General features: G+C 56.3%; 2 protein-coding genes and 1 non-coding gene across 3 annotated transcripts; 1 reads left to right on the forward strand and 2 right to left on the reverse strand.

Moving 5' to 3' along the window:
- Nucleotides 1-286: 286 nt before the first annotated feature.
- On the reverse strand, nt 287-15433 carry MATCAP1 (microtubule associated tyrosine carboxypeptidase 1). The gene is made up of 6 exons (XM_074913230.1): nt 14965-15433; nt 11102-11245; nt 4140-4272; nt 2857-3162; nt 2016-2113; nt 287-1408 (listed from the first exon to the last, which is right to left on the reverse strand). Exons 1-6 carry the CDS (start codon nt 15421-15423, stop codon nt 1244-1246), a joined length of 1305 nt encoding a protein of 434 aa, XP_074769331.1. The 5' UTR covers nt 15424-15433; the 3' UTR covers nt 287-1243.
- A 943-nt stretch (nt 15434-16376) lies between these two features.
- On the reverse strand, nt 16377-23733 carry LCAT (lecithin-cholesterol acyltransferase). The gene is made up of 6 exons (XM_074913228.1): nt 23513-23733; nt 20360-20516; nt 19795-19910; nt 19390-19485; nt 18887-19111; nt 16377-17523 (listed from the first exon to the last, which is right to left on the reverse strand). The coding sequence occupies exons 1-6, from the start codon at nt 23658-23660 to the stop codon at nt 16901-16903; spliced, it is 1365 nt and encodes a 454-aa protein (XP_074769329.1). The 5' UTR covers nt 23661-23733; the 3' UTR covers nt 16377-16900.
- Nucleotides 23734-25606: 1873 nt separating this feature from the next.
- Nucleotides 25607-25679, forward strand: TRNAK-UUU (transfer RNA lysine (anticodon UUU)). The gene has a single exon. It is a non-coding gene; the product is annotated as a tRNA-Lys (tRNA).
- The last annotated feature ends 96 nt before the right edge of the window (nt 25680-25775 follow it).

Raw genomic sequence — 25775 nt, forward strand, 5'->3', positions numbered from 1 at the left:
ATCCTTTTCCAAGCTGTGCTGCCCTGCCTGCTGCAGCTGCCCTGTGAGAGCGGGAGCGTGGGCAGCTGGGGGTGAACTGGGCTTGGGGCCAAGCTCAGAGCTTTTGGGATTGAGCCTGGGCTCTCTGGAGCAAGTAATTGGCCTGTGCTACCTTTGGGGGAGCTCAGTGGCGTGAAAGGCAACAAGCAGCTAAAACCAAATCTGTGGGGTTTTTTTGTTTGTTTAAAAAAAAAAAAAAAAAGGCTCTCCCAGGGGTGGCACAGCTGGAATGCTACAACTGCTGCAGAGACCATGTGTTAGAGACCAGGAACAGCCCAGAGCAGCTTCTGCTTTTGCCTACTTTGATTTATTAACGTTGGCCCTGCCCAGTGTGTTGTTTTACACTCCAGCAGCCCCTGACGCACCAGCTCGGAGCTTTGCCTGTGCAAGCGAGATGCAGGGTCAGCGTTCGTAGGGGTGCCAGCCTGGCTTTTGCTGCTATCCACAACCTTTTGCCCACATGTGGTTTCCATTACATCATTTTTATTACACGCTTTTTCCTTACATCAAGCCCGATCCCCACCTCAAATCCTCCTGTGCCTCAGAGCCAGGCAGAGTGGCTGTAGTTGGGGTGCAGAGCAACAGGTAATTGCAGGCAAATATCTACCAGAGGGGGGAGAGCAGAGATTGGTATTTGGTCCTTCCTGCTGCTGGTGGGGGGCATGAGGGAAGGAGGTGGGAGCAGGAAATGCATGCACAGGGCGACTGGTGGGTATAAGCCAGCCCTTACTCCCTGCCAGGGCTGCCAGGCACAGCCCAGAGCCCCCAGCCCTGTCTGCAGGCCCTGAGTAGGTGCCCCTGCTCTGCCGGGAGCACCCCCTGGTAACCCCAAGGGCATCCCCCCCCCCTCCTTGCAACTACCCCAGCACAGCCTCCTGCACCTCTGGGGGACCAGCACATCTCCCCAGCTCTGCCCTCGCTGCCTCTGAACCCTCTTCTCCAGCTCCCCAAAGCCACGCGGAGCCGCGCAGCCATCCCCAGAATGCACAGGGGACGGTGTGGGGGGGCAAACACATCAACACTAACCACACCAGCCCTCTGGGCCGCGCTACCCTACACAGCAGTACATGCACAGTGGCCACCCGGGCATGGGGGGAGGCCCAGGCTCTGCCCCCTCCTCCAGGCTCCAGCCTCAATAAATACCCAATAAATGGCACCAGTTACACCCTTGGGACGCTGGGTTGGGGGTGGAGGTGGATGCCCCTCAGTCAGGCAGCAGCTGCTCCAGCTCCTCCTCGTTCAGGCCATTGGTGGTGACGATGTGGTCCAGCTGCTTCATGTATCGCTCCAGGTCCTGCATGAAATGGGGGATTCGGGCCTTCTCCAGGACCCCAAATTTCTTCAGGCGATTCACGTCTTCATAGGAGACCTGATGGGAAGCAGGGAGACGGGGTCAGCCCCCTCCCCCCATCCCAAACCATGGCAGAGGGTGTCTGCACCCCTGCAGCACACCTTGGTCCCCTCTCCACTGCCCAAACACTCCTCCTGCCTGTGGGGAGGCACCAGCAGAGCTGCCTGGGGGTGATTTTGGTCATTTTTTTTTGCCACTGCAGGAGCACTGTGGCCAAAGCAGAGGGCCAGCAGCATGGCCAGCAGCCCAGGGTTAAGCCTCTCTGCAAAGGTCTCCTATGGAGGAGCAAGGATTCTCCCGTCCTCCCCAGCACGGCCTCTCCTTGCCCCACCGAGACCCGTAAGTGCAGGGAAATGCCAAGAGCTGCTGGGCTGCCACAACAGGCATTGGAATGGGCTGCCCAGGGCAGGGGGGGAGTCCCCATCCCTGGAGGGGTTGAAGAGTCGGGCTGACCCAGCGCTGAGGGATCTGGTGGGGTTGGGAACGGTCAGGGTGACGTTCATGGTTGGACTGGAGGAGCTTCAAGGGCTTTTCCAACCGAGACAATTCTGTGATTCTGTGACCAGGGGAGCTTTTGGAGGGGATGAGGCTCAGGGATCAGCCACCCCCCACACCCAGCCATTACCTTTCCAAGCGCAGCCAGCAGTGGGAAGTCGATGGTCTGCCGATGGCGCAGGATGCGGAGAATCCCATCCAGGTACACCTGGTCCTTACTGAAACACCCTGGAAGAGCAGGAGAGGCTGGTGAGCGGGAGCCTGGCTCCCCACTACCCTCCACTCACCCAAATGTCTGCCAACTGCGATAACCAGAGCGATGGTGCTGGACTGGGGTGACACAAGCATGCCAGGGCTCAGGCGCTGCTGGAGCCACAGCCAGGAGCACTGGGCCCAAAAGAAAGAGCGACCCGAGTGCTGGGGAGCAGTGCTGGGAACAGCAGCTGGCAGCCGGGTGCAGCAAGAGTCCCAGGCACAGGGGTGACAAACATCTCACCAGGATTCTTTTACCCTTCTTCCCAGTGAATTTTTTTTTTAATGGTAAACCACTGCAAGAATCTAAAGACATCCCCAGAAATGCTCGGTTTTTTCCCTCTCCTTTGGCTGCTGCCAATGTGCGAGTCATTCCCATTGGACTGCAATCATGTTATGGAGCTCCTGGCGAGGTGCCCAACCATCCCCACCTGACCTGGAGCAGCCCAAGCGCTGATGTGCCAGGACTGCGTGTAAAAAAAAAAACACCCAAAAACCAACCAACCACCAAAAAACCCCACAAAACATAAACCCATAGGAGAGTGATGCCAGGCATGGGGAGGGATGCAGTGTGGCACAGAGCCACCATCTCAAAGGCTGCCACGGCCACAGGGCCAGTAGCGCTCAATCCACCCAGCAGCAAAACACATCTGCCTACCTCTGTGTTTGTTTTTAAAAAAGAATAAAATCCTTTCCAAAACCCCAAGGCTTTTCGGTACCTGGCTGCGAGGTGTCGGTCTGGCCCCGCTTGGCCCGCACGCAGTATTCCCACCGGACGCCGGCGTCCTGGACGTACTGCTCCAGGTCCTGGAAGAGGGCGGAGAAGGAGAGGCGGCTGGCTCGCTCGATGGTGTAGTAGAGCAGGGCTGCCCGCCACAGGAAGGGCTGCTTGCGGAAGAGGACGCTGTGCAGGCTGGCCAAGCCTTCCTCCGTGGGGTTGGCGGGCTTCAGGCTGTACTGCTTGCGGCCCTCGGAGCTGTGCCAGGGCTGGCGGGTGTTGTTCACCCCCCGGATGTAGTGGGTGCCTGGAGAGGGGGGATGGGAGCGAACATCATCGGCCACAGCCTCCAAAAAGCTCAACCCCTGGCCCCCCCCAGGTCGCTGGGGTTGGGGCTGAGACCCAGCACCCACGGGTGCCAACTCCAGTCTTGGCTGGAGATGCTGCTGTGGGACATCTGCTTGCTCTGGTGCCCAGGGCAAGGGGCAGACATGTTACTGATTTGTTATTGAGTTGATGATTTTTGGAGATTTTGATAAGGAATGATTACGACTAATCAATTAAATGGAATCTCACAAAAATATTGATTTATGTTGTGTTTAAAGTAACCACACAACCAGTTACTCTGCTAGACAAGGTACCATTGTTACACTGTTTAGTAAGGATGAGTTATAGGCCTGGAGACCAGGTATTTTAAAAGTTGTATTGTGAAAGGGCCTTGAAACGTGTTAAAATTGCAATGTGAGCCAAAGTCCTTGAGTCAAGGGCATTGGAGGGTCTTGCTTTTAGGTCACTAGTCCATGGTGGTTGCAAAAGCAGCCCTCGACTCATTTCAGGGCTCAAGCGCGCGTGACCAGGAAGAGGCGGGAATATGAAAAGGAGTTACAGGTATTAGCATGTTTATGTATGAGAATTTGATTAATTTGTATGACTGTGTCCAATATAATCAGTCTGTTACACCAGTCAGGTGTGCACTGCTGGTGAGACGACTCCCCTGTGCCCCTGGCCGTTAATAAAGGAGTGTCTGTTATCTACATCCCGTTGGTGTCGGTAAGTTCTTTTATCGTGTTTTGGGTGGGTGCCCAACACCCCCTGCCCCACATGCGGAGAGGGCCTCAGCCCCTCCTGAGACCCGCCCAGGGGCACCCTCCCAGGATGCCTCCATCAGGACCTGCTGAGTATCCCCTGGCCCAGTGGTCCCCACAGCTCCCAGGCCGTTACCCCAGTGACAGCCCACAGCACTCCCCCACCTCTGTCCGTCACCCACAGTCCCCCTGCACTGACCTATCTCGTGGCGCAGCATCCCCTCCAGCCAGTGCTGCCGGGCTCCGGCCAGGTTGATGGCCAGCGTCGGCCGGCTGTCCTCCACCATCATCACCGCCTGGGACAGCAGGTCGTCGGTGAGCTGCACCACCACCTGCAGAGGAAGAAGGAGGCAGCTGCCATCAGCACTGCTGCGGGAGGAGATGCTCAGAGGGCTCTTGGCTCTAAGCAGAGGCTGAGATGGTGCCAGAGGGCCACAAAAAGCCACCGACACCACGAGCGGCAGAGTCCAGCCCTTCTGCATCACCAGCTTGTGCTGCAGCTCCCCAAAGAAACCACAGACAGCAGGAGCAGGCAGAGAGGGTGCTGCCAGCACTGACGGGGTGCCAAGGGGAAAGAGATGATCCCACTGGGGGATAAAATAACTCCTTTAATGTCTTTACAGCCAGTAAAACCTGAGTGGGCACATCCTGGGCAGCCTCCTCCAGCATCTCTCTGGCTCCAGCACTGCCCCCCCCCGCTACCCCCAGCTCATTCCCATGGGCTCCCCACAATTTTATGGCCACACACGATGGGCATCCTCCAGAGACCTGTCTGGTCCCACGCTCCTGCATCCCCACTAGCAATGGGATGGCGCAGTAAATTTGGTCACCAAAACAACCCTGCTCTGAACAACCACACTCTATGACTCCCCAGTAAACATCCCACGAGGGAATCAAGGCTCTGGCTCCATTTTCATGGACACTCCTGCGGATTCTCCCTTTCAAGGCTCAAAGACACGAGCAGTGAGGATGGATCCATGCCAGCCCATCCTTGCAGAAGGAACTGCACATGCCAGCCCACAGTTCACAGCAGGGACAGGCAAAGCATGCACAGGACTAGTGAATACCTTTAAAAAACTCAGCTATTTTGGGAAATCTGGCTATTGCAAGCACTAGTGCCAAGACAGCTGCTCTACATTAACATGAGTTAACGTGCCATCCAAGCATCATTTTCTGACCATCCAGTCCTGCAGCAACTTGAAGCCGCAGCATCACCAGAGGAGAGAGCCCCAGGAATTCTTGCATCTGAGTTTCAGCCGTGGCAAAGCTCAGGACCTTCAGGCATGTACCAATTTAATCTCAAAATCATTCTGCCACATCCATACTAACTCTAAAAAAAAAAAATCTATTATTTCATAGCTGACACTTTTCAGGATGAAAATGTGCACACATGTTACTACACGACAACTCTCTTATTTTAAAAAAAGGAGAGGAGTCTGAATGGGTTTGCTTTAACTCAGATTTATTATTGTGCAAAGTTATTCATGAAAGCCAGAAGTGCAACGTAACAGAGCAGCCTACCAGTGGACAAACAGACAGCATAAAATACTTACGGTGCAATTGCTTACCTGGATTAAAATATACCAGTCTGTGCATCCTTGAGCCTTATTTCTGCTCCAGAAAGCAAGTCAAAATAAGTAAGGGTTGCAGTTTCGCTGCCCTCTCCCACGTCCAGCCACAAAACCTTTATCAGCTGGGACAAACTGAGGCAGGGAACTGATCCGGACTAAAATTGGTTTTATGCTCTAGGTTTGTTTCCAGGAAGATCATCATCCTCGGCCACATGAGCTCCCACAGGGAGCTCTTGGCAGGGAGAAGATTTTTGACAGCAGCACCAGCTTCTGCCAACAGCCCTGACCGGAGTGACTACAGGCAGGGAAGGTTACAGCTTCACCACAAGCAGGAATAAGGAGGCATGAATGAGCCACATTTTGGTATGATTTTAAGCAGTTCCCATCTCTTAGGTCAGCTCTGTGTGATGGGAATAGAGCCTGGACATCCAACATAGCAATCCCAAATGCAACTAGCAGAGGCTGCAATCCTGGGATGCGGGAGGGGAAGAGGAGAGCCAGGGGACAGAGTTTAAACCAAAAGAAAGATGTGGAATACATTTCATAGTTGCAGCACTTTTCCTGCTCCCTCGGAGATGCTGCAGCACAGAACTGGTGCCCTGGAACCTGTGACAGTCCCTGGTCCCCCAGTCTTTGCTGCCCAACCTGCAGCTCTTGCAGGGAGAGCTGGAGATGATGCAGTGTGCCAGCCAGAGCTCAAACACCAGGATACAGGATGCCTGGCTGCCTGGGAGTGGTCCACAAGGCCAGGTCCACAACTTGCTGTCTTGTCATGCTTCACTGCCCCTATACAGGGAAAAAAAATAAACCCCAAGGAGGTTGGAATTTAAGATACTAGATGCAGAAAAACTAAGCTCTTCCCTAGGATATATGCTCATTTTTACACCTGCTTTCCCCCAACCTATTAAAAATAAATACCACCCCCCCAGAGCTCCTCCTCTCTGCTTTTTTCCATTTTCCAGTTGCTCATTATTGGCCACATTTTGCTGGATTCCTCCAGGCACCATCCCCTGGCGACAGGGATTCAGCAGCTCCAGGTGCCCAGTACCAGCAGGACCTGCTGTGGTGGGGTCAGCCCCGCTGGTGGGTTTTGGGAGGCTGGTGTTCACTTGGCAGCCCCCCAACAGTTCAAGTTTCCCTCATGCAATTTCAAAAGCCAGAAAACAACACTCAGAGCACCCACGCAAGTGAAATATTGCATAAACCCAGGAGTTAAAATATACTGAGTGTTACAAGGATAAATGCTCCACACAATTCATCTCTGCTCTTCTGGTGACCTCCAGCTCTCCCTTCCCATCTGCACTGGCACCTTAATTCCCACTTCTTTTATTATAACCCTAATATCTGTCCATCACTTGTCCATGGCTTTTACCTCTGCTGTACTGGGAATGCCATGTTCTTGCATCCTACACTGCATCTTCCCTGTGTTACCCAGGCCAGCACCCAAGCACCCTGCCAGGACTGTGCTTGTCTAAAGTAGAGATACTCCCCTCATTAATAAGTATTAAGCAACATTTGCAACAGAGTTCTCTGGCTTTAAAAGAGCTGATTTTTATATTATTGGGGGGGGGGGTGGGGGACACGACACGGGGGGAGACGGGACATGACTACTTTATGCTGTCAACGGTCACCAGGATGGGCATTCCTATCCTGTGATGGCACAGGGTTCCAGTGCTAAAGCCACAGCATCAATGATCTGCTCACACAACGTCAGCACCAGATGAGCCTAGCTGAATTCTGCAAAGGCAAGTGCTGTCCCTCAACCTTCATATTGTGCCTGAACAGGAGGTAGGCTGAATAGTCCAAAATCAATTTTCTTCCTTTTTCTTTCACTATCTGATATCACCATGCACAAAGTGAGCCAAAAGAAACACAGCAAACGGCTGGAAATAAGAGGCATCCATGGATGCTGAGGATGCGATGCTCAGTACTGAAACCAGGTTTTGCATGAGCCCTTTTTAGGCAAGGCAGCAAGAGCTGAGATGAAGACTGAAGCATTTCCTGGGATATTGCATCTGGAGAAAGAGCCAACAGCACAGAATTCAGCTTGCAACAAGCTGCGACACTGCCGGAGGCTGAGCACAGAGGGAAGGGTGTAGCTGAAGCAACTGGTCTGTGTTTTCAGGAATCAAGGAAAACTCCACACAAAAACATTGAAAGCTTTTAGAGGAAGAATTGAAGTCAGAGGAAGAATTGCTGATTTTCTTTTTCCTCTCTAATGGTGAGGAAAAGGTAAAGGCAACACAGAAACAGCAACACACAACTCAATTATATGGAATGCAAACTATCTTTCCCTGTACAAGAGCTCAGTAGCATCAAGCAAAGTGATTAGGAAGCAGATTCAGGATGAGGAAGAATCAACAAACAGTGCAACCCACTGCATGAGGTTTGCGACAGTTCATGATCAAATAAGCAAATTAATGGCAGGGATTTTGCAGGCAGAAACATCCCCTGACTCAGGAAGACACAGGGCTGCCGTGGCCCGGAAAGAAATTCCCTATCCCTGTTCTAAGGATCCTGGGACAGAGCTGGGCAAGGGAATGAGGGATGGAAAGGGACTGATCCAGGCATTGGGAAACAGGATTAGACACTGCTTGGAGAGGCTGAGAGCTCCTGCAGCCACAGGTACAGCCACAGGTTGCAGTCCCCCCAGGAGAGCCAAAGATATGGATGCACCCAGGGGCCACCATGGTGAGAAGATGATGGGCACAACCCCATGATGTCATTCTTCAGATGTCACTCTGATGACTTCTTAGAGGAATTGGCCTGGGTTATTTGATTTTTTTTCCCCCCTTATTTGATAATGTGGTGATATAGTGTTGTTTTGTCATATTAAACAGAGGTGCCAAGAAGGGCCTTGTGCCAAGCCAGCCATCTGGGAGTGATGGGAAGGGACCTGCAGCATCACCAGAGACTGCAGCATCACACACTCCCGCTAAGCTGCCCGCAGCCCTTCTCCAGCTGCAGCAGCCCATCCACCTGCTGAGCAGCACCACTTGCCTTATTTTGGGACTCTCCAGCTTTGCAGATGCTGTTACAACAGGGGCTGCGACCTCAGCCCGTCTTATTCCTGGAGCAACGCCAGCTCTCCAGGTCTGTGACCTCTCTTGTTCCGAGCAGGATCCCCAGCGCATCCTTGTGGTCTGTGAAGCTTCTGCTCAGCTTTTGTGGATGTAATGGAGAAAGCTCGACCCCAGGAACCAAGGGAAAGCTGCTGATGGCCCCCATGGCACCAGGGCATGGGCTCCTGCCTCTCCCCAGCATCCCAGCACTGCTCAGGACCTCACGTGCCAAGAAAGCACCAGCACTAAGCAGCTCAGAGGTGGAGGGGCATGACTGGTGGGATCCCAGGAGATGCTAGCTAGTGCTATTTAGGCTAACAGCATTTCACAACCCCAGGGGATGCAGCACTTACCAACGGGGCCGGGCGTTTCTCTGCTGCAAGCTGGGAGCTCACCGAAATCCATGTGGAGACATCCGAGCTCCAGCAGTGTCACCTCGGCCCTGAGCCAGAAGAAAAGCAGAATTGCTTCAAGATCTGCAGCTCAGACGCCAACAAAGAAGCTTTTGAAGACAGAAAGTTAATTATAGTGCAAATACTTACCCACAAGCACGCTGCCTGCGGTGCCGGAAAGAGGGATCCTGCCTTCGCTGATCGGCGCCGGGGACAAAGGGCAGCTTTCTGCAGCCACTGCCACCAGCCTGGCCAGACTGTGCCAGGACTGCCTGCAGGCAGTGCAGGCAGCTGACACATCAGCTGGTTGGTCTCTGGGCTAATGCAACCCCCTGCAGTAGAGTCTTTTGGTTTTGTTTTGGGTTTTGTTGTTGTTTTTTTTTTGAAGAAGAAAGCCATCACAATTAGTACGTATCACAGAAGCAAATGGCGTGGCAGCACAGACGGGGCACAGCAGGTGGAAGTCAGGAATTACAGAATGACAGAGGGAGAGACACGTCTGAAACAGCCGGGTTCCCCAACAGGGTGTTAAGTTACCAGCGACACAGAAGTTTCAGCCAAGTTTTTGCCCTGTACAGGGAGCAAGCTCTGCCAGCATCACTGTATCGAGAGCAGATGTAACCCTTCCCTCCTCCCTGCCCCAGAGAAATTCAGCAAAATTGTAATGGGTGGGAATTAACAAACTAATGCTTTAATGGTTTTAAAAGCATTTATCAACAGTTTTGGATAAAAGGGCCGCATATCTCGCACGCCGATGTGCAAACATAATTACTGAACCCTGTGTTCCCTTGAGCAAAGGGAAAATTACACAGGGCTGGAAGGAAGCCAGTTGTACACCAATATGTAAGAAAAAAGATGGCTTTCTGCCCAGCCAGAGCTCGTTTCAGGCTAGATTAATGGAGAAGAGCAAAATAGCTGAATTCAATCAGTTAATAAAAATCAAGAGATAGACCACAACTAGCAAGCCATAAGCATAGGTCTGTAAGTAAGACTGGCCAGCTGCTAGCCTGGGTATTGGGCATGGTTCTGGGTACTAAAAGGCAGCTGAACAGCAATAAAAGAAGAGATTTGCAGAGACCTTTTCCATCCCAAGAAAAGGCTTAGGAGGACCAAGGTGCCAAATCCACACTCCAGGGACACATCCAGGAGGGATCAGGGCAAACCAAGGGGACCGGAGGAGGAACATCCCCTGGCCAGGTGACACCACAGGGAACTGCTCAGTCCTGCTTTTGCAGGCAGGAAATGTGCTGGATACCACCGAGCAAGTTGATGCTTCACGGAAATGCTCGTGAATAACCCTGTTTGGAGACAGAGATCAAAAATTAGAGCTAGGAGAGACAGTCTGGCCAAGAGGCAGCTGTGAGGAAGCCCCTCACACCAGCCAGCACTGCATGGCCTTCTGCCCTGCAGCCAACAAAGGCAGTCCTTTGAGCCAAAAAAAATTAAGCCAGACCCAGAAATCCTTCTCAGCGCTTGAACCCAGGATGGTGGAAGTGTTTTGCCCACACCTTGCTGGCAGAAGAGGAAAGAAAGCCCCTTAACCGAAGCTGCAGGGCATCCTACACTGGATGCTGCTGGGGGCACAGACAAACCAGATTAAGAGATGATGAACTTGCCCCTGCCTCCATCCTGCATGGCTACTGTTCAGTCTTAACCACATATTTCCAAGCCTTAAAACCTGAGCTTGTGGTTTCAAAGCGCTGTAACCTGGCACATCCCACAGGACAGCAGGAAATCTCTCCTCCCAGTTTTGCTTTTGGACATGTGAACGAAGGCAGCTGTCAGAGATGTCTGCCATACCACTGCTAACAGCAAGGGATGACTTCCCAACGGTAATTGATGCCTCATGCATGCAGCAAAAGGCACAGCCACGCAGAAATGCAGCAGCTCCTCTCTCTCTCAAGCATAAAAGGGAAAGAAAAGATCATGAAAACTGGTGGGGAACCAGCACCCACATCCTAACGCTGGGTACAGCGAACACAGCCAAGCTAGAGATGAAAGGATCCCACAGATCAGAGTAGAAAAGTTTCTTCTTTGTACCCAAAACACTCCTTAATCTGAGTCTTTTTTATCAGAAAATACATATTTTGCAGCTATATCACTTCTAACAAGTGATAATGCAGGGACACAGATTACCTCTCCCAGGCAGCCTTCCTTCTGCATGTACTTTCGGATCACGGACCAGATCTGGCACTTGCTCAGCAGCCTCCCACCCGTGGCAACTTCGAAGCTCTCGTAGGTCCCGTACTTCTCCAGGACGGCACGAATGATCCTGATCGCCTGTCGCACACAGAAATGAAATATCAGGGCAAACACCCTCCCCACTTATAAACACATCTTAAAATCTCACATGCAGTAAAATCCAGCAGAGATAATCCTTGATAAATGCCTATAAAGCGAGACATGGTTTTGCAATACCTAAAAAAATGAGGAGACTGAGCCAGCTGGAGGTGGTCACCAAGACAGATGGACACATAATACAATCAGCATGACCCACAGTATATTCTTTCTGCTTTTTATCACCCTTGCAAGCATCTGTTGTGGGAACTGGGCAAAGCAGAAGTGAAACAGCATCATCACCGCATGCTGCCTCTGGAATTTAAAGCTGTGATTATTTTAATCTTTTCTGCTTTCGGTTCTCCTTTCAAACTCTAGTGCTTGCACAGAGAGGTCTAGCTTATCATCTTGCTTCTTTACTCTGAGAGTTTCTTACTGCAGTGCTGGATTGCCAGCCTGGCTGTAAGGCTGGGCATCTCCCTTTGCAGCAACGCCACTTCCTCTTCAGCCAGGGCCTCAGCACAACCAGCCTGCTGCACACCAACAGCCTGCTAATAAAAGCAGCACGTGCTATTTTATTAGCATTAACATTTATGGAGCATCTATAAAATACGAGCAATTATTAGCACATTTCCTTCCCCAAAAGTGAGTTTTCACTGTAGACATTTTCAAGCAATGACTTTCTCCAGCCTATTAATATATATTCTAAAGCAGATGACGATGACTTTGAACCAGTTCTGGAGTTTTTCCAGCAGTTTTATTGCGTCTGTAAACCTGGCTGAGCTGCTGCCGAGCTTCCCAGCCCAGGACCAAGTACTACTGCTCCTGAAGGGTGAGTGTTTCACCTCCTCCTGCTGAGCAAACCCCCTTTGCTCCTGTCCAGGCTCCGGGCAGCAGCTGGAGCCCTGCGGAGGAGGCCCCATCCCCTCCCTCAGCCTAAGGCCACCCAGGAGCAGGAGATGGGTGCTCACGACCAGTACCAGTGCTCAAACCACCCGACACCCCACAGAGGGGCTGGTGGTCTGTGTCTGGTAAGCACGCTCCCTTACCCCAGCAGAAGGTCCCGATTTTTCCATCCCCAAAGTTTTCTCTGTACAGCTGTTTTTTATTCTTGAGTCACTCATTGTCTCTTTCCAGGAGAAGCTGTGCAGGGTTTTTTGTGTTGTTGAGTTTTGGGTTTGGGGTTTTTTTGGGGGTGGGTGTGTGTTGTTTGCTGAAGGATCAGGATTGTTTTTGCAGTGCCGCAAGATACCTCCTGCTGACAGCAGCAGCAGAAGGACCATTTCTTTCTACCACCTCTGCTCAGCCACTTGCTTTCTGCTCCCAGGGGACCTAAAGCACCCAGCCGAGAGAAACCCAGCACAGCTGGTGCCCAGGAGTAAGACAACCAACAGGCACAACTCCCTGCTGACCTCCAGCACATGTCCCTGCCAGAAAAATTCCTAAAATACCAAGTTTAGTGTTCTGAGAGGCTGTTGAACATCCCCAGGCAGCCTGAAATCATGCACCCACCACATGCAGTGGGATAACAAATCCTCCAGCCCCAGCTCCATGCTGGTGCTGCTCACACTCCCATGACAAACGAGGGATGTAATCTCCAGAGTGATGAGCCTCCACGGGGCTAGAAGAAGCCTTCCGGTTTATTTAAATTTTCTATTAAAAAAATAAAATAAACCCATCCAGCATGTGCAGAGCAGCTGGTGGAGCAGCAAGCTGGGAGCAGGGAGTTGGTGTTGGTTTGTTTACTCTTGTCCAAGGATGCTGGCTTAGCAAAATGTCTTGTTTATTTAACTTCATGATAAATGCAAATTTTTAAAATAAAATCAGTTTATAACTAATAGTTAGCTGGTAATGAAAAAGGTCTCCCAAAATGAAAGAGACTGGAAGGAGGTTCCTGCAGGGTATGAGCAAAGGAACAGTGACACAAATACCATCTGATCACACCATCACCAGAAAACTTGGAGAAACATTGGTAGAAATGTTCAACACTTAGTATCTCTTGCAAAGGGTTTTAAGATTCAGGATGAGACCATTCACGCTGGTTATGAACACTTAATTTCATTCATTCAAAGTAATGCACAGGGCAAAATAATCTCCATTACTAATCTTTTACTGCATTGTAAGTCAACTGTACCAAAAGAGAAAACAAGGGGGGAAATTGCTCCGAGCGGCTCCTTTTACTGCATTACTCAGAGAATAGAATGCACTTAAATGCAGGAAGAAAACACCGAAAAGCCAGTGAGGTCTTTTCAGAAGTCAGACAGCATCCCCTACAACAGTATGGCTGGCACCATTTATCGGGGGCAGAGGTAGGGCAGGCACTGGAAATGACTAACTGCTTAAGAAGCTGTTTACAGAACGAGCCTGGATCATCTGGATAATAATTCAGGCAGAGATCTAGGAAGCAATACAAGAATAAGAAAACATTCAAAAAACAATAGATGACTTGGTGACTAAGTTGTTATTTGAAACACCAGCCAACTAGGAGGTGTAAAGAGACACCTCTGGCACACAACCCTGAATTCGGGGTAAGAGGGGTTTTATCTGCTCACTCGCATGAGGCAGAAAGGAGGATCTAGCCAAGGCTCGGCTGCCCAGTCTGAGGAACAAACTGATTCTGGGGCACGGCCGGGCTGCTGGCTCCAAGCACAGAGCAAAGGGACGGAGCATCTCTGTCCCTCCCTCGCTCTGCCTGCATCCAGGAAAGGCTCATTTGCAGGCAGAGCATCAGGAAAGCACACTTCTGCCTGTTTCCTCCTGTGAAATGACCGGGTGCTGTCTGCTCACTGCCATCCACACACGTTATTAACCTGTGGCAGAGCGCAAGCCGGGAATATTTCAGTAGCGTACGAGCAATGGAAGCTGTTAAGGCAAACGATACCGACTGCCGTAAGCGGAGTCTACACCAACTATTGCTATTACTAACCACGTTTGCTGATGTCTTAAGGATGCTGCCACGCAAGATGGCCTTCCAGAAAACAAGCCAGACTTAACCCACCAAAGTTCTCCAGGCTAAGGACCGCTTCCCACGCGGTGCCCCACACAGCTCCCTGTGTGATATTTCTACAGCAACAAGTGTAAGAAAACAACCAAAACCAGCAAGCTGTCCCTGATGGAGCATCAGCTCCTGGCCACCAAGGTGCATCCATAAGCAACAGCCAGTTTGATGCTGGCAGCATCACCCAGCACAACTATGACCATCACCCACACCAGCCGTGGCCTGTACGATTCCTGCTGGTGGGTGGGTGAGTAAAGAAGAGTTTAAGGAATAACAGGGCGAGCGTGCTTGAGGGCAGGCTACAAAAGACAGTGAGCAGAGCAAGATGGGGCGGCAGGAGGCGGGGAGGAAGGCAGGCCACGAGGGTCTGTGCGACCACGGACCAGACCCGGGGTGGTCCGACCATGGAGAGGTCCCGCCACGACGCATCCCGCTGACACCAAGCAGGTGACGCTGCCCTACGCGAGGACACCCACACCTTCACACCCGCCCGGGAGGGGCGGGAGGAAGCGGGAGCCGGCGATCCGGCATCCCCCGGTTCCTCCTCCGCCTCCACCCCCCAGGCCGAGCATCCCGCCCCGGGTAGCAGCTCAGCAGGCAGCAGTACCGGCAGGGCAACGGAGGCACCGGGGGCTCCGGCAGCTGCCCGCAGCGATGCTCGCCCCGCCAGGCGGGAGGACGCACCCAGGCGCGGGCAGCGCGTGACCCGCCGGCCCCGCCTCACCTGAGCGACGAAGCGATCGGAGGCGGCTCCGTACTTATCCAGCACGGCGGCGGGCACCGGCTCGGCGTACTCGAACTGCGGGTCGTAGGCGAAGCTGGCGCGGAAGAACCGCTCCCGTTCCGCCTCCACGTTGCGGGGCCGCAGCGCCACGAGCAGGCAGGGGCTCCGCCGCCCGCCGCCCTCCTCCCCCCCCCGCCCCCGGGCGATGTGGGGCAGGGAGGCGGCAGCGCGCATCCCCCCGCGCCCCCCCGCGCTTTCGCCCCGCCGCATCCCGGCGCCGGTTTCCGACAGACGCCGGGTTCCCCGCGGGCAGCGGGGCGCGGGTGACGGTGCCGGCGGCGGCGGGAGCGGGGGGGACGACGGGCAGGAGCAGAGCGGCGGGTCATGGCGGTGGGGCAGGCGCGGGGCGGCGCCGGCTCCCAGCCCCGCGGCCGCCGCCGCCCCCGGGTCCAGCACCATGGCCTCCAGCGCGGCGGCGGCGGCACGTGGGCTGCGCCGGGCCGGCCCCGCGCCGCCGCCCCGAGCACGCGCCGCGCCCCGCCAATCGGCGCCGCGCCCGGCGCGCCTCAGCCAATGGGAGAGGAGCGCGTTCGGGAAAGGCCCGCCTTTCCCCGCCGCGCTGCGCCCCGGCCCCGCCCGGCCCGAGCGGAGCCGGTCCGGAGCGCGGAGGGGGCGGGGGGGAGCCGTGGGGAGCCGTGGGGAGCCGTGGGGAGCCGGGCAGCGCAGCGCCGGAGCACTGCGTTCCGTAACGGGGAGCTCGGGGGGGCGCCGTCGCGTCGCCAGTCCCGGTTGCATCGCCAGCCCCGGCTGCACCGCAGCCCCGCTTGCATCGCCAACCTCAGTGGCATTGCCATCCCCAGCAGCATCACCGGTCCTGGTTATACCGCCCGTCCCTGTCACTTCGCCATCCCAGTTGCTTTACCAACCCCATTTGCATCACCAGCCTCGGCCGCATCGCCAGTCCCAGCTGCGCTGCTGCCCTGGTTGCATCACCAGCCCCAGCTGCATCACCCCCCGCAGCGATGTCACTAGCCCTGGTCGTGCCGGCAGTCCCAGTTGCACTGCCAAGCCCGTTGCGCTGCCATCCCAGTTGCTTTGCCAGCCCTGACTGCATCACCAACCCTGGTTGTGTCGCCAGCCCAAGTCACACTGTCAACCTGGTTGTGTCGCCAAGCCCAACACCCCTGTGACCCCGATTGGTTGCCAGCCGTGGTTGTGTTGCCAAGCCCACTCGCATCGCCAGCCCCAGTTGCATCACCAACCCCAGTCGCGTTGGCCAGCATGTGGCTTTTCCCAAAGCCCTGGCACCTGGGGTGCTGCCGGGCAGTGAGTGCCTTCATTTTTGGTTACAACTGGTTTCACTAACCCACCGTGCAAGGACAAGGCAGGCTCAGCGCTCAGAAGCAAAGTGTGTTTATTATTTTGTAAATCTGCTGATTTTGAGTCGGTCTTGCCCGAGGAGCCTAGCTTGCTGCCTGCACGCTGGCAGCTGGCAGAAGTGCCCTTGTAAGCCGTATCTACCATGCCACCCCTGTGACCGCCCCAGTAAGTCAGAGCCTGCGCTCGTTCCGTGAGTTGCTCTGTCTCAAGTGAGCAGAGGCTACAGCACCGTGGGCTCCATAGCCTCTAAAGTGCCTAAACGTGGCTTGCTAGCGACGAGGGCTTGTGCGTATGCTGTAATTCACAAGTGTGATGTTAATGAGCTAGCAGCGCAGTTAATTACCCACCCGCTAGTGGGAAGTTACAAGCCTCTGAAGTATAATTAATCGCTGTTCCCGAAAGAAAAAACAGTCAGTGTGGAAGTGGGTGCCAGCCCATCCACCTGAGCTGTTCATCTTGCTCTTTTTCCTTCCAAAGTCAGCTCCGAGTCCTTTGCTCCCCTGCATGGCAGCTTCTGGTGGCTACCAACATGGAGGGAAGCTGGCCCTCATTCCTTTCAGTTCTTTTTGGGCTCCTTAAGGAACTTCCACCCAGGTAGGATCTTCCCCACCTTCCCTGCCCCTGGGCTGGATCTCACCTGCCCCAGCTCCCCCTGCTCCTGTGGGCTCCCCAGCAGGATTTCGTTGATGGAACTAAGCGTCAGGTTGCTGAAGACCATGTTAAGGTGGTCAACGCCTCGCAGCTCCTGGACATGCACCTTCTGCTTTTGCTGGTCGCGCCATCGCTTGCACAACTCCAAACTGCGTGTGTTGACAGTGTCATCCCCATCGCCATAAATCATGTCCACAGGGTCCTCATAAGGGAAACGCTCATCATATATATAAGTCTCCACGGTGGGGTAGCCTGTGCCATAGAGGCAATATGTGTCCACCCCAGGAGGGGGTAAGTCCTTCAGCAAGTCCTTCATGTCCTCCCACATGTACCAGCCATCCTCCAAGTTGACGTCAGTGAAGAAGCGTTGGTAGTCCCGGTAGGTGTAATTGTAGGAGGGCGTGGAGATGAAAACATGGTTCTCGGGCCAGGCCAGGCTCGTTGGGAACATCCAGGGACTGGTAGTGGTCATGCGCTGCTCTTCACGCAGCTTGATGTTGGACATGAGTGGGATGCCCTGATTGTCACCTGCAGGACACACAGGGGCTCATCACAACCAGCACCCTCACAAACGGTGCCCCTTGGGCAGTTGTGCTGGGACCAGCCCATCCAGCAGAGACTCACAGCTGTCTCCTTGCTGGGGTATGGTTCCATCTCAGATCTTGCCCTGCCTACCCCTGCCCTGCCCACAATGGTACGTCCTCTCCTCACCCCTCTGGCTGCAGACATCCAGAGCAACCTTCCAAACGCTTCTCTGGCATCACATCTCTAGCTGCTAGGAGGGGCTGAGCGTAGACAAATCTGGATGTGTGCTCACCCTGACCAACCCAGCCCTGGACTTTCCCTGCAACCCTGGCACTTCCACACCCACCTGCAGGGACAGGAGTGGGCTGAGCCCGACGAAGGTGCTGATAGCAGGTGGCTAACCTGCATGTCTCCTGCAAGCCTTGGCATTTTTAGTGTGCAGTGATTGCAGATTACCTTAAAAATGCCTTTGGCCCTTGTGGCAACAGAGAAAAATATGAGGAGGTGACTTAAGGGTGATGCAAGGGGCCAGATGCTAAAATCATCAAGCACATGATTTTTAATTCTATGCATTTTTGGAGGGTCAGCTTGTGACTCGTAGAAATTCTGGGCTGTCAGCATTAGGCAAGTAATTGTGGCTTTCTGGGCTGCAAAGAGACTAAAGAGGAACTGGGAGAAGGGAGATTAAAGCCTGAAGACAGCAAAGCTTATGGGGGATGGGCTTTGAGACTGGGGAGATCCAAGCAAGTGGAGCACGAGAGTGTGAGTGTCCCTTGGGTGGCCTCTGGCCTCTGCTGCAGAAGAGCTGTATGGTTTGCAGCAAAGGTCCAGCAACCTCCCTGTCCTGCATGGAGGGAGAGGTGCAGATGTCTGGGGAGGTGGTGACAAGGGGTTGAGCATGGCCCGGAGTGCTGCTCTGGCTGCGAGATTTTTGGGTGGGTGTTTCAGCTTTCCAGGAACCCCGCTAGCTCAGGAGGTGGCCCTGCCCATGGTGCAGGCTGTGCAGAGGCAAGAGCTGGTGCGGCGGGAGGGGGACGGCCAGGCTGCAGGTGAACCCTTCTGACAGCAGTTTTCCGTACACACAAACCCACCAGTCCTGATCATGGAAACTCAAGCAAGCTCCAGAGCATGCCCTGGGCCAACTCTCCTGCTGCCAGAGCTGTGGCAGGACTCTCCATGGTGCTTTTCAGCACTGCAGGATGCAGCGACATCAGCACCAGAGCACGAGTGCTGCCTCCACAGACCACTCGGCCATCTGTCCCCCACCTCCTTCACCACTGTGCCCTTTCCCTGCCCTCCTCCACTCTTCTATTTTTGCAGGAGGGAAAGAAAGTAAAGAGGTGGCTGCACGCAAGGAGTCACCCACCGGACGCCAGGACACGCAGAGGCTTGACAGCCCCTCCCCAGGGGGCACCCAGGGAGATGAAGCCCCCAATGTACTGATCTTTCCAGGCTTGCGTCTGCTGTAGGAGGAAGTAGAGGATGTTCAGGTTGCCCATGCTGTGTGCGATGAGGAAGACGCGCCGCTGGTACTCATCGTGCATCTCCTCGATCAGTGCCTTCAGGTTCTGGAAGTATTCAGGCTGCTCCTCTGTGGACAAGAGGGGCATCAGCTCTTGGCCACCTCACTCATGGTCACAGGGCTCCAGGGCTGACCCTAGGAGCCCCAGCCAGAGAGAGGTGTGGGTGCAGAGGCCACCAGTGCCACTGTTCATTCACACAAGAGCACTGTGAGTGGCTGGGCACCCACTACCGTGGGCAGCCACCCCTGTGCAGGGGTCCTTCCACACCAGCTGGCTCACCCAGCCCATGAAAACCATCCTGCTTCCCTCCCTGCACGGGTGGCCTGGCCACAAACCCCAGACTTACGGGGCCCGACCCTCCAGTCGTAGGGGGCTGCCCGAACCGTCTGGTCCCTCACGTAGCCATTGTTCACCAGGTTCTGCACCAGGGTGTGCAGGTAACCTATGGGCAGAGAAAACAGGTGGGAATTAGGTCTTCAGTCTTCTCCTGCCAACCTTTTTCCAGGCTGAAAAGCCGTGTGGTGACTCCAGCCAGAGGCAGTGGCTCCATGTGTCCCATGTGCACTGGGGTCAAGGATGGGGTGGTCCCTGATGGTACTCGAAGGGCATGTGTCTCCGAGGCCAGTGTCTCTCACTCCCAGGTGACCTGGGCTCTCTGTGGAACTGGTCCACACTGGAGACACAGGGACACCTCTCCACTTGCAGGGAGCACACGGGATTCCCGAACACCCCGCGCCTCTCCTCCTCTCACCTGCCAGCTTGCTCTGATCCAGGTATTCCACAGAATAGGTCTTGCCGAAGCCAGGCACACGGATGTGCACCCCCGGGGCATTGGACATTTTCCGAGAAGTCCGGTTGTACACCACCCTGTGGGGCAAGGACAGAAAGTAGCAGAAGAACCATGTCCCTGTGGGGGATGTGGGGCTGGGATGGAGATCACTGAGTGGCAGCTTGGACCTGTGTGGCTGTTTCCCAGTCCTGTGTGGATAGGGAGGTGGACTGGAGCAAAGCCAGCATCTATGCCAATCTCCCCCCATCTTGGGGCAGGAGGCTCTGATGGAGCGGGCTGCAGCAGCCCCCTCACCCGCAACCCTCCAGCGGGTGCAGAGGATGATCTGGCTGGACATGAGCACGTGGCAGGGACATGGGAAAGGGACGGGCGCTTGGAGCCAGCCAGCTGTGCTCTCAAACAGTCCCGTGGTGCTCCCATGGTTTTCCATGTGTGCTAGGTCATGGCTGGAGGGGGGAGGAGAGAGGAGGGAGATCCCTGGTAGGTCATTTCCCCGGGGAGCTCCCGGGGTGGAGGTGAGCGGTACCTGGTGTTATCGATCCAGCAGTCAACTCCCACTGGCAGGAAGGTGTTGAGGTTGAGCCAGATGGTGAAATAGTCCTCTGTTTTGCGGTAGCACATCCAGTTCACCACATCTGGCTTGTCTAGCTTTGCTTCCAGCTGGTTCCCCAGACACCCAGGCACTGGAGGCATCGCAGAGAGGGAGAGCAGAGCCAGCTACAGACCCCATCCCCCTGGCCCACTGCTTGTCCCAGCCCCCCAGGCAGGGCTCCCCTGGGGCTGCCTGGCTGGGGACACCTGGGGACCTGCTGGAGCAGCATCCCTGGAGAACAGCCTGCTCTGTGCAGGAGCAAGGGTGCTCAGAGCCAAGATGCAGAGTGAGCATGGAAGTGGTACAAAACCCACGTCGTTAGGGACCCCCCAACCTGCCTTTCCCACGGGATGACCCCCAGAGCTGCCACCCTTGGCCCAAACCAACAAAAATGCACCAGCATGAAGCATCCTGGATTATTCCCCCCTTCCTGGCTGAGTTTCCATCTTCCTCTGCTCGCTACAGCCTGGGGGAAGGAGTCAGTGCTGCTCGGGGCTGCCCTGCCCTACTGCACACCCAGCACCTTGTTCTGGGTTGTGGGACAGCTCGGGGAGGCATAGAGTCCCCAGGGAGGTGAAAGTCATCCTGGTGCTGGCTCCTGAGGCCCATGAACTGTTTTCCTGAACTTTAAACCCTCTGCACAGGCTGAACAAGGTCTCTGAAATGGCTCAGTGCCGAGCGGAACTGTACCCTGTGGGAATTCAGTGCAAACAGTGCGTACCGTAAACATAGCATGGTTTTAAACAAGTTCACAGTCTGACACGTGTGACCTGGGCTCCCTTGATGGAGGGTTACTATCACTGGGGAATTTGGTTTGCCTCTGGGAGCTTCAGTGTGGTTCCTGGCAGGGATGGGACACCCCTCCTGGTGCCACATCGCTATAGGTGCCTGTGCTGGGGGCAGACACCATGGAGAGTGTTCCCAGCCGGTGTGCAGGAGCCAAGATCCGGCTCCTGGTGCCAGCGTTGACCCCGAGGGTAAAGACAAGACGTGAAAGGACTGCAGGGGACAGTGGCTGCGAGCCTGGTGAGATGGGAGCTCTGGGTGACAAACCCCATGGCCCCAGCGGGTCTAAGGACAGGCCCAAGACACACAATTGGGAATGGTGTGGGCTTTCAGTGCCACTGCAGGCACTGTCTGCTATGTGCCTCGCTACAGCCCATGTAAGGCTCTTTCCCCAAGGACACCATGAGCTGCTCCGTGGTCTAAAGTCCCTGTAGATGCCTGCCCTGTGTTGCTCTGGGACCCAGACCCTGGCTCTGCTGTGGCTATGGGACCACACAAACATGGCAGGGTGGGAGACACACTGCCTGGCGCAGGGGCTGAAGGATGCAGGCTGGGAGCATCTTTGATCTGAAAACAATGTTCCCCATTTCCCCTGGTCCCCACCAGCCTCAGGTGTCCCTGCACCCCAGGGCCTGTGGGTGCAGGTGTTTTGGGGAACTGCAGTGCTGTTCCTGTCATGGAGTGCGAGGGCATCCTGGCCTGGAGATGCTCTGCCCCCATCCCACCCACCATGGCCCTGGTGCCTGCAGCATGGCAGGGGCATGGCCAAGGGGTGCGGGGACATGGCTGCAGACTCTGAAAGCCTTGTCCCATGCGAGAGGGGAAGGAGAAGTAGCAGTTGCCTCCCTCAACTTGCTTCACAGCTCCCTCACCTCTGTGGCATCTCCCCAAGGATACAGGGAAGGTCTAATCCTGCCTTCAAGACACCTGGTTGGGGATCAGGCATAGGAGAGCCCAGGCAGCGAGTGGGCAGGGACGACCTTCCTGGCCAGCAGGAAAAGAGGGACCACAAGTTGCTTTGATGACTCCTGAGGGTGCACAGCCAGCACCCCCACCCCCGGTGTGCAGCCCTGAGCTCTGCCTCCCCTTCCAGAGGACATTAGGTAATTATTAAGGAAGATCCTGTGGGGGCAGAGGGGTTATCGGCGGTCCCAAGGGCACTGGGGGTTTCTAGGACACCCAGCCTAGGGGGATGGGCTATACGTGGATGCCGAGCAGCACATGGGACAGCCGGACCCGGCTGGGCATGGGACAGGGGCTGAGGCTGGTACCAGGGGCATGGGGAGATGCTCCAGCCATCACAGATCATCCTGAGAAGAGGCACCCGGTGATGGCCACCTGGGTCTCCTGGCCATTGGCATGGCCAAGCAGGACCAGCCCCAGGGCACTGGGGCTTCAGATACTGGCCCCTGCTCTCTGATGGCTCTTGGAAGGGAGTTTGCGGGGTCAGCCCTTGGTCTTGCAGCAGGAATGTTCTGCTTTTTCTCTTCTCTTTTTGAAGGGGAAATTCGGCTTACTTCAAGAAAAAGGAAAAAAAACCCCAATTCTGCTTAGCGGAGGTTTCACAGCAAAATCTGAGACTGAGTCCCCAGTGATTGCAGAGGGGCAAAGGAAGGCAGAAATGTTCAGAATGGAGGTGGTGGCTGCTCCCACCTCCACCTCCCCGAGGTGATGCCTCAACCTCTCCTTTCACCTCCCTGAGCACCTCTGCCAAAGGCTCGCTCTCCTCCACACCATCCCCCAGGCAGGGGGGATGTTGGGTGAGACTCGAGATGGATGCCCTTCTGCAGCAGCAGAGGATGACTTAACCATTGCCAGGAAGTGGCAGAAGACATGGGATGGGGTGGGTTTTGTGGGATTGTGGTGGTGGATGCTGGCCCGCCACACTGACGGCAGCAGCCGTGGGAAGCAGCAGGCGAGTGTGTGCTGCAGCCCCATGCCTCTGCCAGCAGAGCCCCTTCAGAACCAAGCAAGCCCTAAAACACCCTCTGGGCCAGCCCGGAGGAATGAGAGCCCCATGTGCTTTCTGGGGTGCCCAGCCTGTCCCCCCAGCTCCAGACAGCTGCAGCTGGGCATGGCCAGCCCTGCATCCCCAGCCCAGCGGATGGGAGGGGACCTGGGAGCTGTGTGTCACCCCCCTTGGTGGCTCCAGCTCCAGACTGCAAAGGGCCATTGCAGCCAAGATCCACCGAGCTGCTGGCAGCATGGCACTCCAACCTCACTGCTGGCTCTGGGGGTGCTGCACAGCACCTGGGGTGCCCACCCGTACCCCGCATGGTGCCCACGCTGGTGTGACCTTACCGAGTACCACAGGCGGCGTGCTGTTGGTTGGGGGAGCTTCTGGGGTGGTGGTGGGTGGAAAGAGGACGTTGAAGAGCCAGAACTGGGACGTGGGCTGCAGGAGCAGCGACAGCGTCAGCAACGCAACCCCGGCGCGGCTGGTCCCCATGGCAAGCTCGGCCGGGATCCTCCGGGCGTCTCCAAGCAAAACAGCCTTTTATATTTTTTACGCAGGTCCAGCCAAGAGGCACCCGGGCTGCAGGGGAGGGGAGAGCTGCAAGGGGCTGGCCATGATGGGGAGGAGGGACGGGGAGGGCCGAAGGACTGGCCTTGTGGACATGCCATGCCCTGCCAAGGCAGTCCAGTGGTGCCCAGGGGCGCTTTGTGCCTCGAGAGCCCTGCTCAGGGCTGCCAGCAGAGTGGGCATATAAATTTAGCAGCTTCCCTGCGCCTTGGCATCCCTCCACTGTGCGCTGGGTTGTGGCTGCCATGCACTTCCCCCTGCACAATGCTCCTGGAGTAACCTCACGGGGCTGCCCAGGGCTGCCTGCTCCTTGCCTGCTCCCTGCCCGGGATAATGCAGCACCTCTCTGCTCCTCCTGCCCTTGGCAAGTGGGGCTGGCACTGCTGATGTGGCCAGGCAGAGCCTAAACCTCTGGGACCCCTCGTGCCACAGAGCAGCAGCATGTCCCCGGTGCCACCCACTGTCCCTGCCCTGTGCCCCCATGCCCAGGCTGCCCCGGGACCCTGCTGCAGGCTCCAGATCCCCATGAGTGCCCCCCTGGTACCAGCCCCAGCTCGGGGGGGGAGCCCCTGCCTGCACCACTGGGGACCCTCTGGGACTGGGAGGCACCCAGGGAAGGCAGGGTGACCCAGGCTGGCAGCGCCTGGAGGGGCATGAGATGGAGGGGGGTAGAGTGCAGAGGGGTGAAGAAGAGGTGAACCATGATAGTAGAGCAGAACCCAACTGCTCGTGGGCTTGCTCTGGCCTCCCCAGTGTGCTCCAGCCTTCCCAGTTTGCGCCGGCGGGGCAATGGGCAGGTGCACAGCAGTGCTGAGCAGAGGGATGCCGTGGGGGTTGTTCAGGCTCACCTGGAGCTTGGCCTTTTGATCTTCTGGGTGCAAATCATTCCCACCCAGCATCTTCTCTGGAGTGAGCTCTGGGGCAGAAAGCTGCTCCCTCCCACCTCCTCTTGCGCTGTGGGGAAGGGAGAAAGGCACACAGCCTTTCCAGGGAGGCTTTGCTACCAGCTTGGCCAGGACAGGAATAAAGAGCTCCAGCAGAGTGGGTTGGCTTCAGAAAAGCCGAACTCTCCTACTGAGGGGAAGATGTCTTCTTCCTCCCAGGAAAGGGCGAGTGGACTGGCGGGTGGGTTGGGCGGACAGTGTGGCTTCCCCACGGACCAGAGGGGCCCCTTCCCGCAGAACCGGGCGGAAGGGCAGGAGAAAATGCGGGTGGCCTTTAGGAGCCCGCCCGGGCCCGTGGCCCCCCCGAGGCGCCTTCGCAACCCGCCGCCCTCCCGCCCCCGGCCCGGCCTTCCCGAGCCCCGGCTGCCGCCGCCGGCAGAAGCGTCGCCGTGACTCGCGGCCGAGCCGAGGCGGCCGCGGCCGCAGCGCAGAGCTCCGGCCGCTCCCGGTCACGGCCGCCGGGCGGGGACCCCGCGCCCCGAGTCCGGCCGCAGCCCCGCGGCACCGGCACTTTCCCGGGCCGCGTCCCGGCGCCGGGCTCCGCGCCCCGGGGGGAGGGGGCCGGCCCGGGCCGTGCCCAGGAGCGGCGGAGCGGGCTGCGGAGCGGGCGCCGGGCCCCGCGACGGCGAGTTCAGAGCCCCCGCTGCCGGGGGGTCGTTTTCGAGGCGGCCCTCGGCGGGCTGCGCCGCCGCTTCGCCGCTCCGGGTTTTGGCGGTGCCGGGAGGATAAACCCGCCGGCTGGGCCTCCCCTTCCCCGAGCGACCCTTCCCGGCCCGGGGCAGAGGTCCCGGCCCTGGGTCCCCTCCTGGGGGCCGCCCTCCGCCGCCGTGTCCTGGCGGGGGCGGCGGGGAGTCCCCTCCTGTCCCTGCGGTGACGGAGCGCAGTGGGGTCCCCGTGCCTGTGCGGGCACCCCGACCCCGCGGGCGGGCCTGGATAGCTCAGCTGGGAGAGCATCAGACTTTTAATCTGAGGGTCCAGGGTTCAAGCCCCTGTTCAGGCGAAGGCTTTATTCTTTAGGAGCCCAGGGGCAGGATTGGCACCTTCTCCTGCCGAGACAAGTCCCTCCTGTGACAGCTGAGAGGGGGACAAACAAAGC

This window comes from Athene noctua, chromosome 9 (assembly GCF_965140245.1).
Source record: "Athene noctua chromosome 9, bAthNoc1.hap1.1, whole genome shotgun sequence".
Lineage (NCBI taxonomy): Eukaryota > Metazoa > Chordata > Aves > Strigiformes > Strigidae > Athene > Athene noctua.

Coding starts and splice junctions, on each gene's coding strand:
- MATCAP1 (XM_074913230.1), bottom strand. CDS start 15,423: ATGGTGCTGGACCCGGGGGCGGCGGCGGCCGCGGGGCTGGGAGCCGGC. Junction 4,273..11,101: donor AGGAAGGCTGCCTGGGAGAG/GTAATCTGTGTC, acceptor CTTCCTCTGCAG/GTGGTGGTGCAGCTCACCGA. Junction 3,163..4,139: donor GATGCTGCGCCACGAGATAG/GTCAGTGCAGGG, acceptor CCCCCTCTCCAG/GCACCCACTACATCCGGGGG.
- LCAT (XM_074913228.1), bottom strand. CDS start 23,660: ATGGGGACCAGCCGCGCCGGGGTTGCGTTGCTGACGCTGTCGCTGCTC. Junction 19,486..19,794: donor GGATCAGAGCAAGCTGGCAG/GTGAGAGGAGGA, acceptor CTCTGCCCATAG/GTTACCTGCACACCCTGGTG. Junction 19,112..19,389: donor CGACTGGAGGGTCGGGCCCC/GTAAGTCTGGGG, acceptor TCTTGTCCACAG/AGGAGCAGCCTGAATACTTC.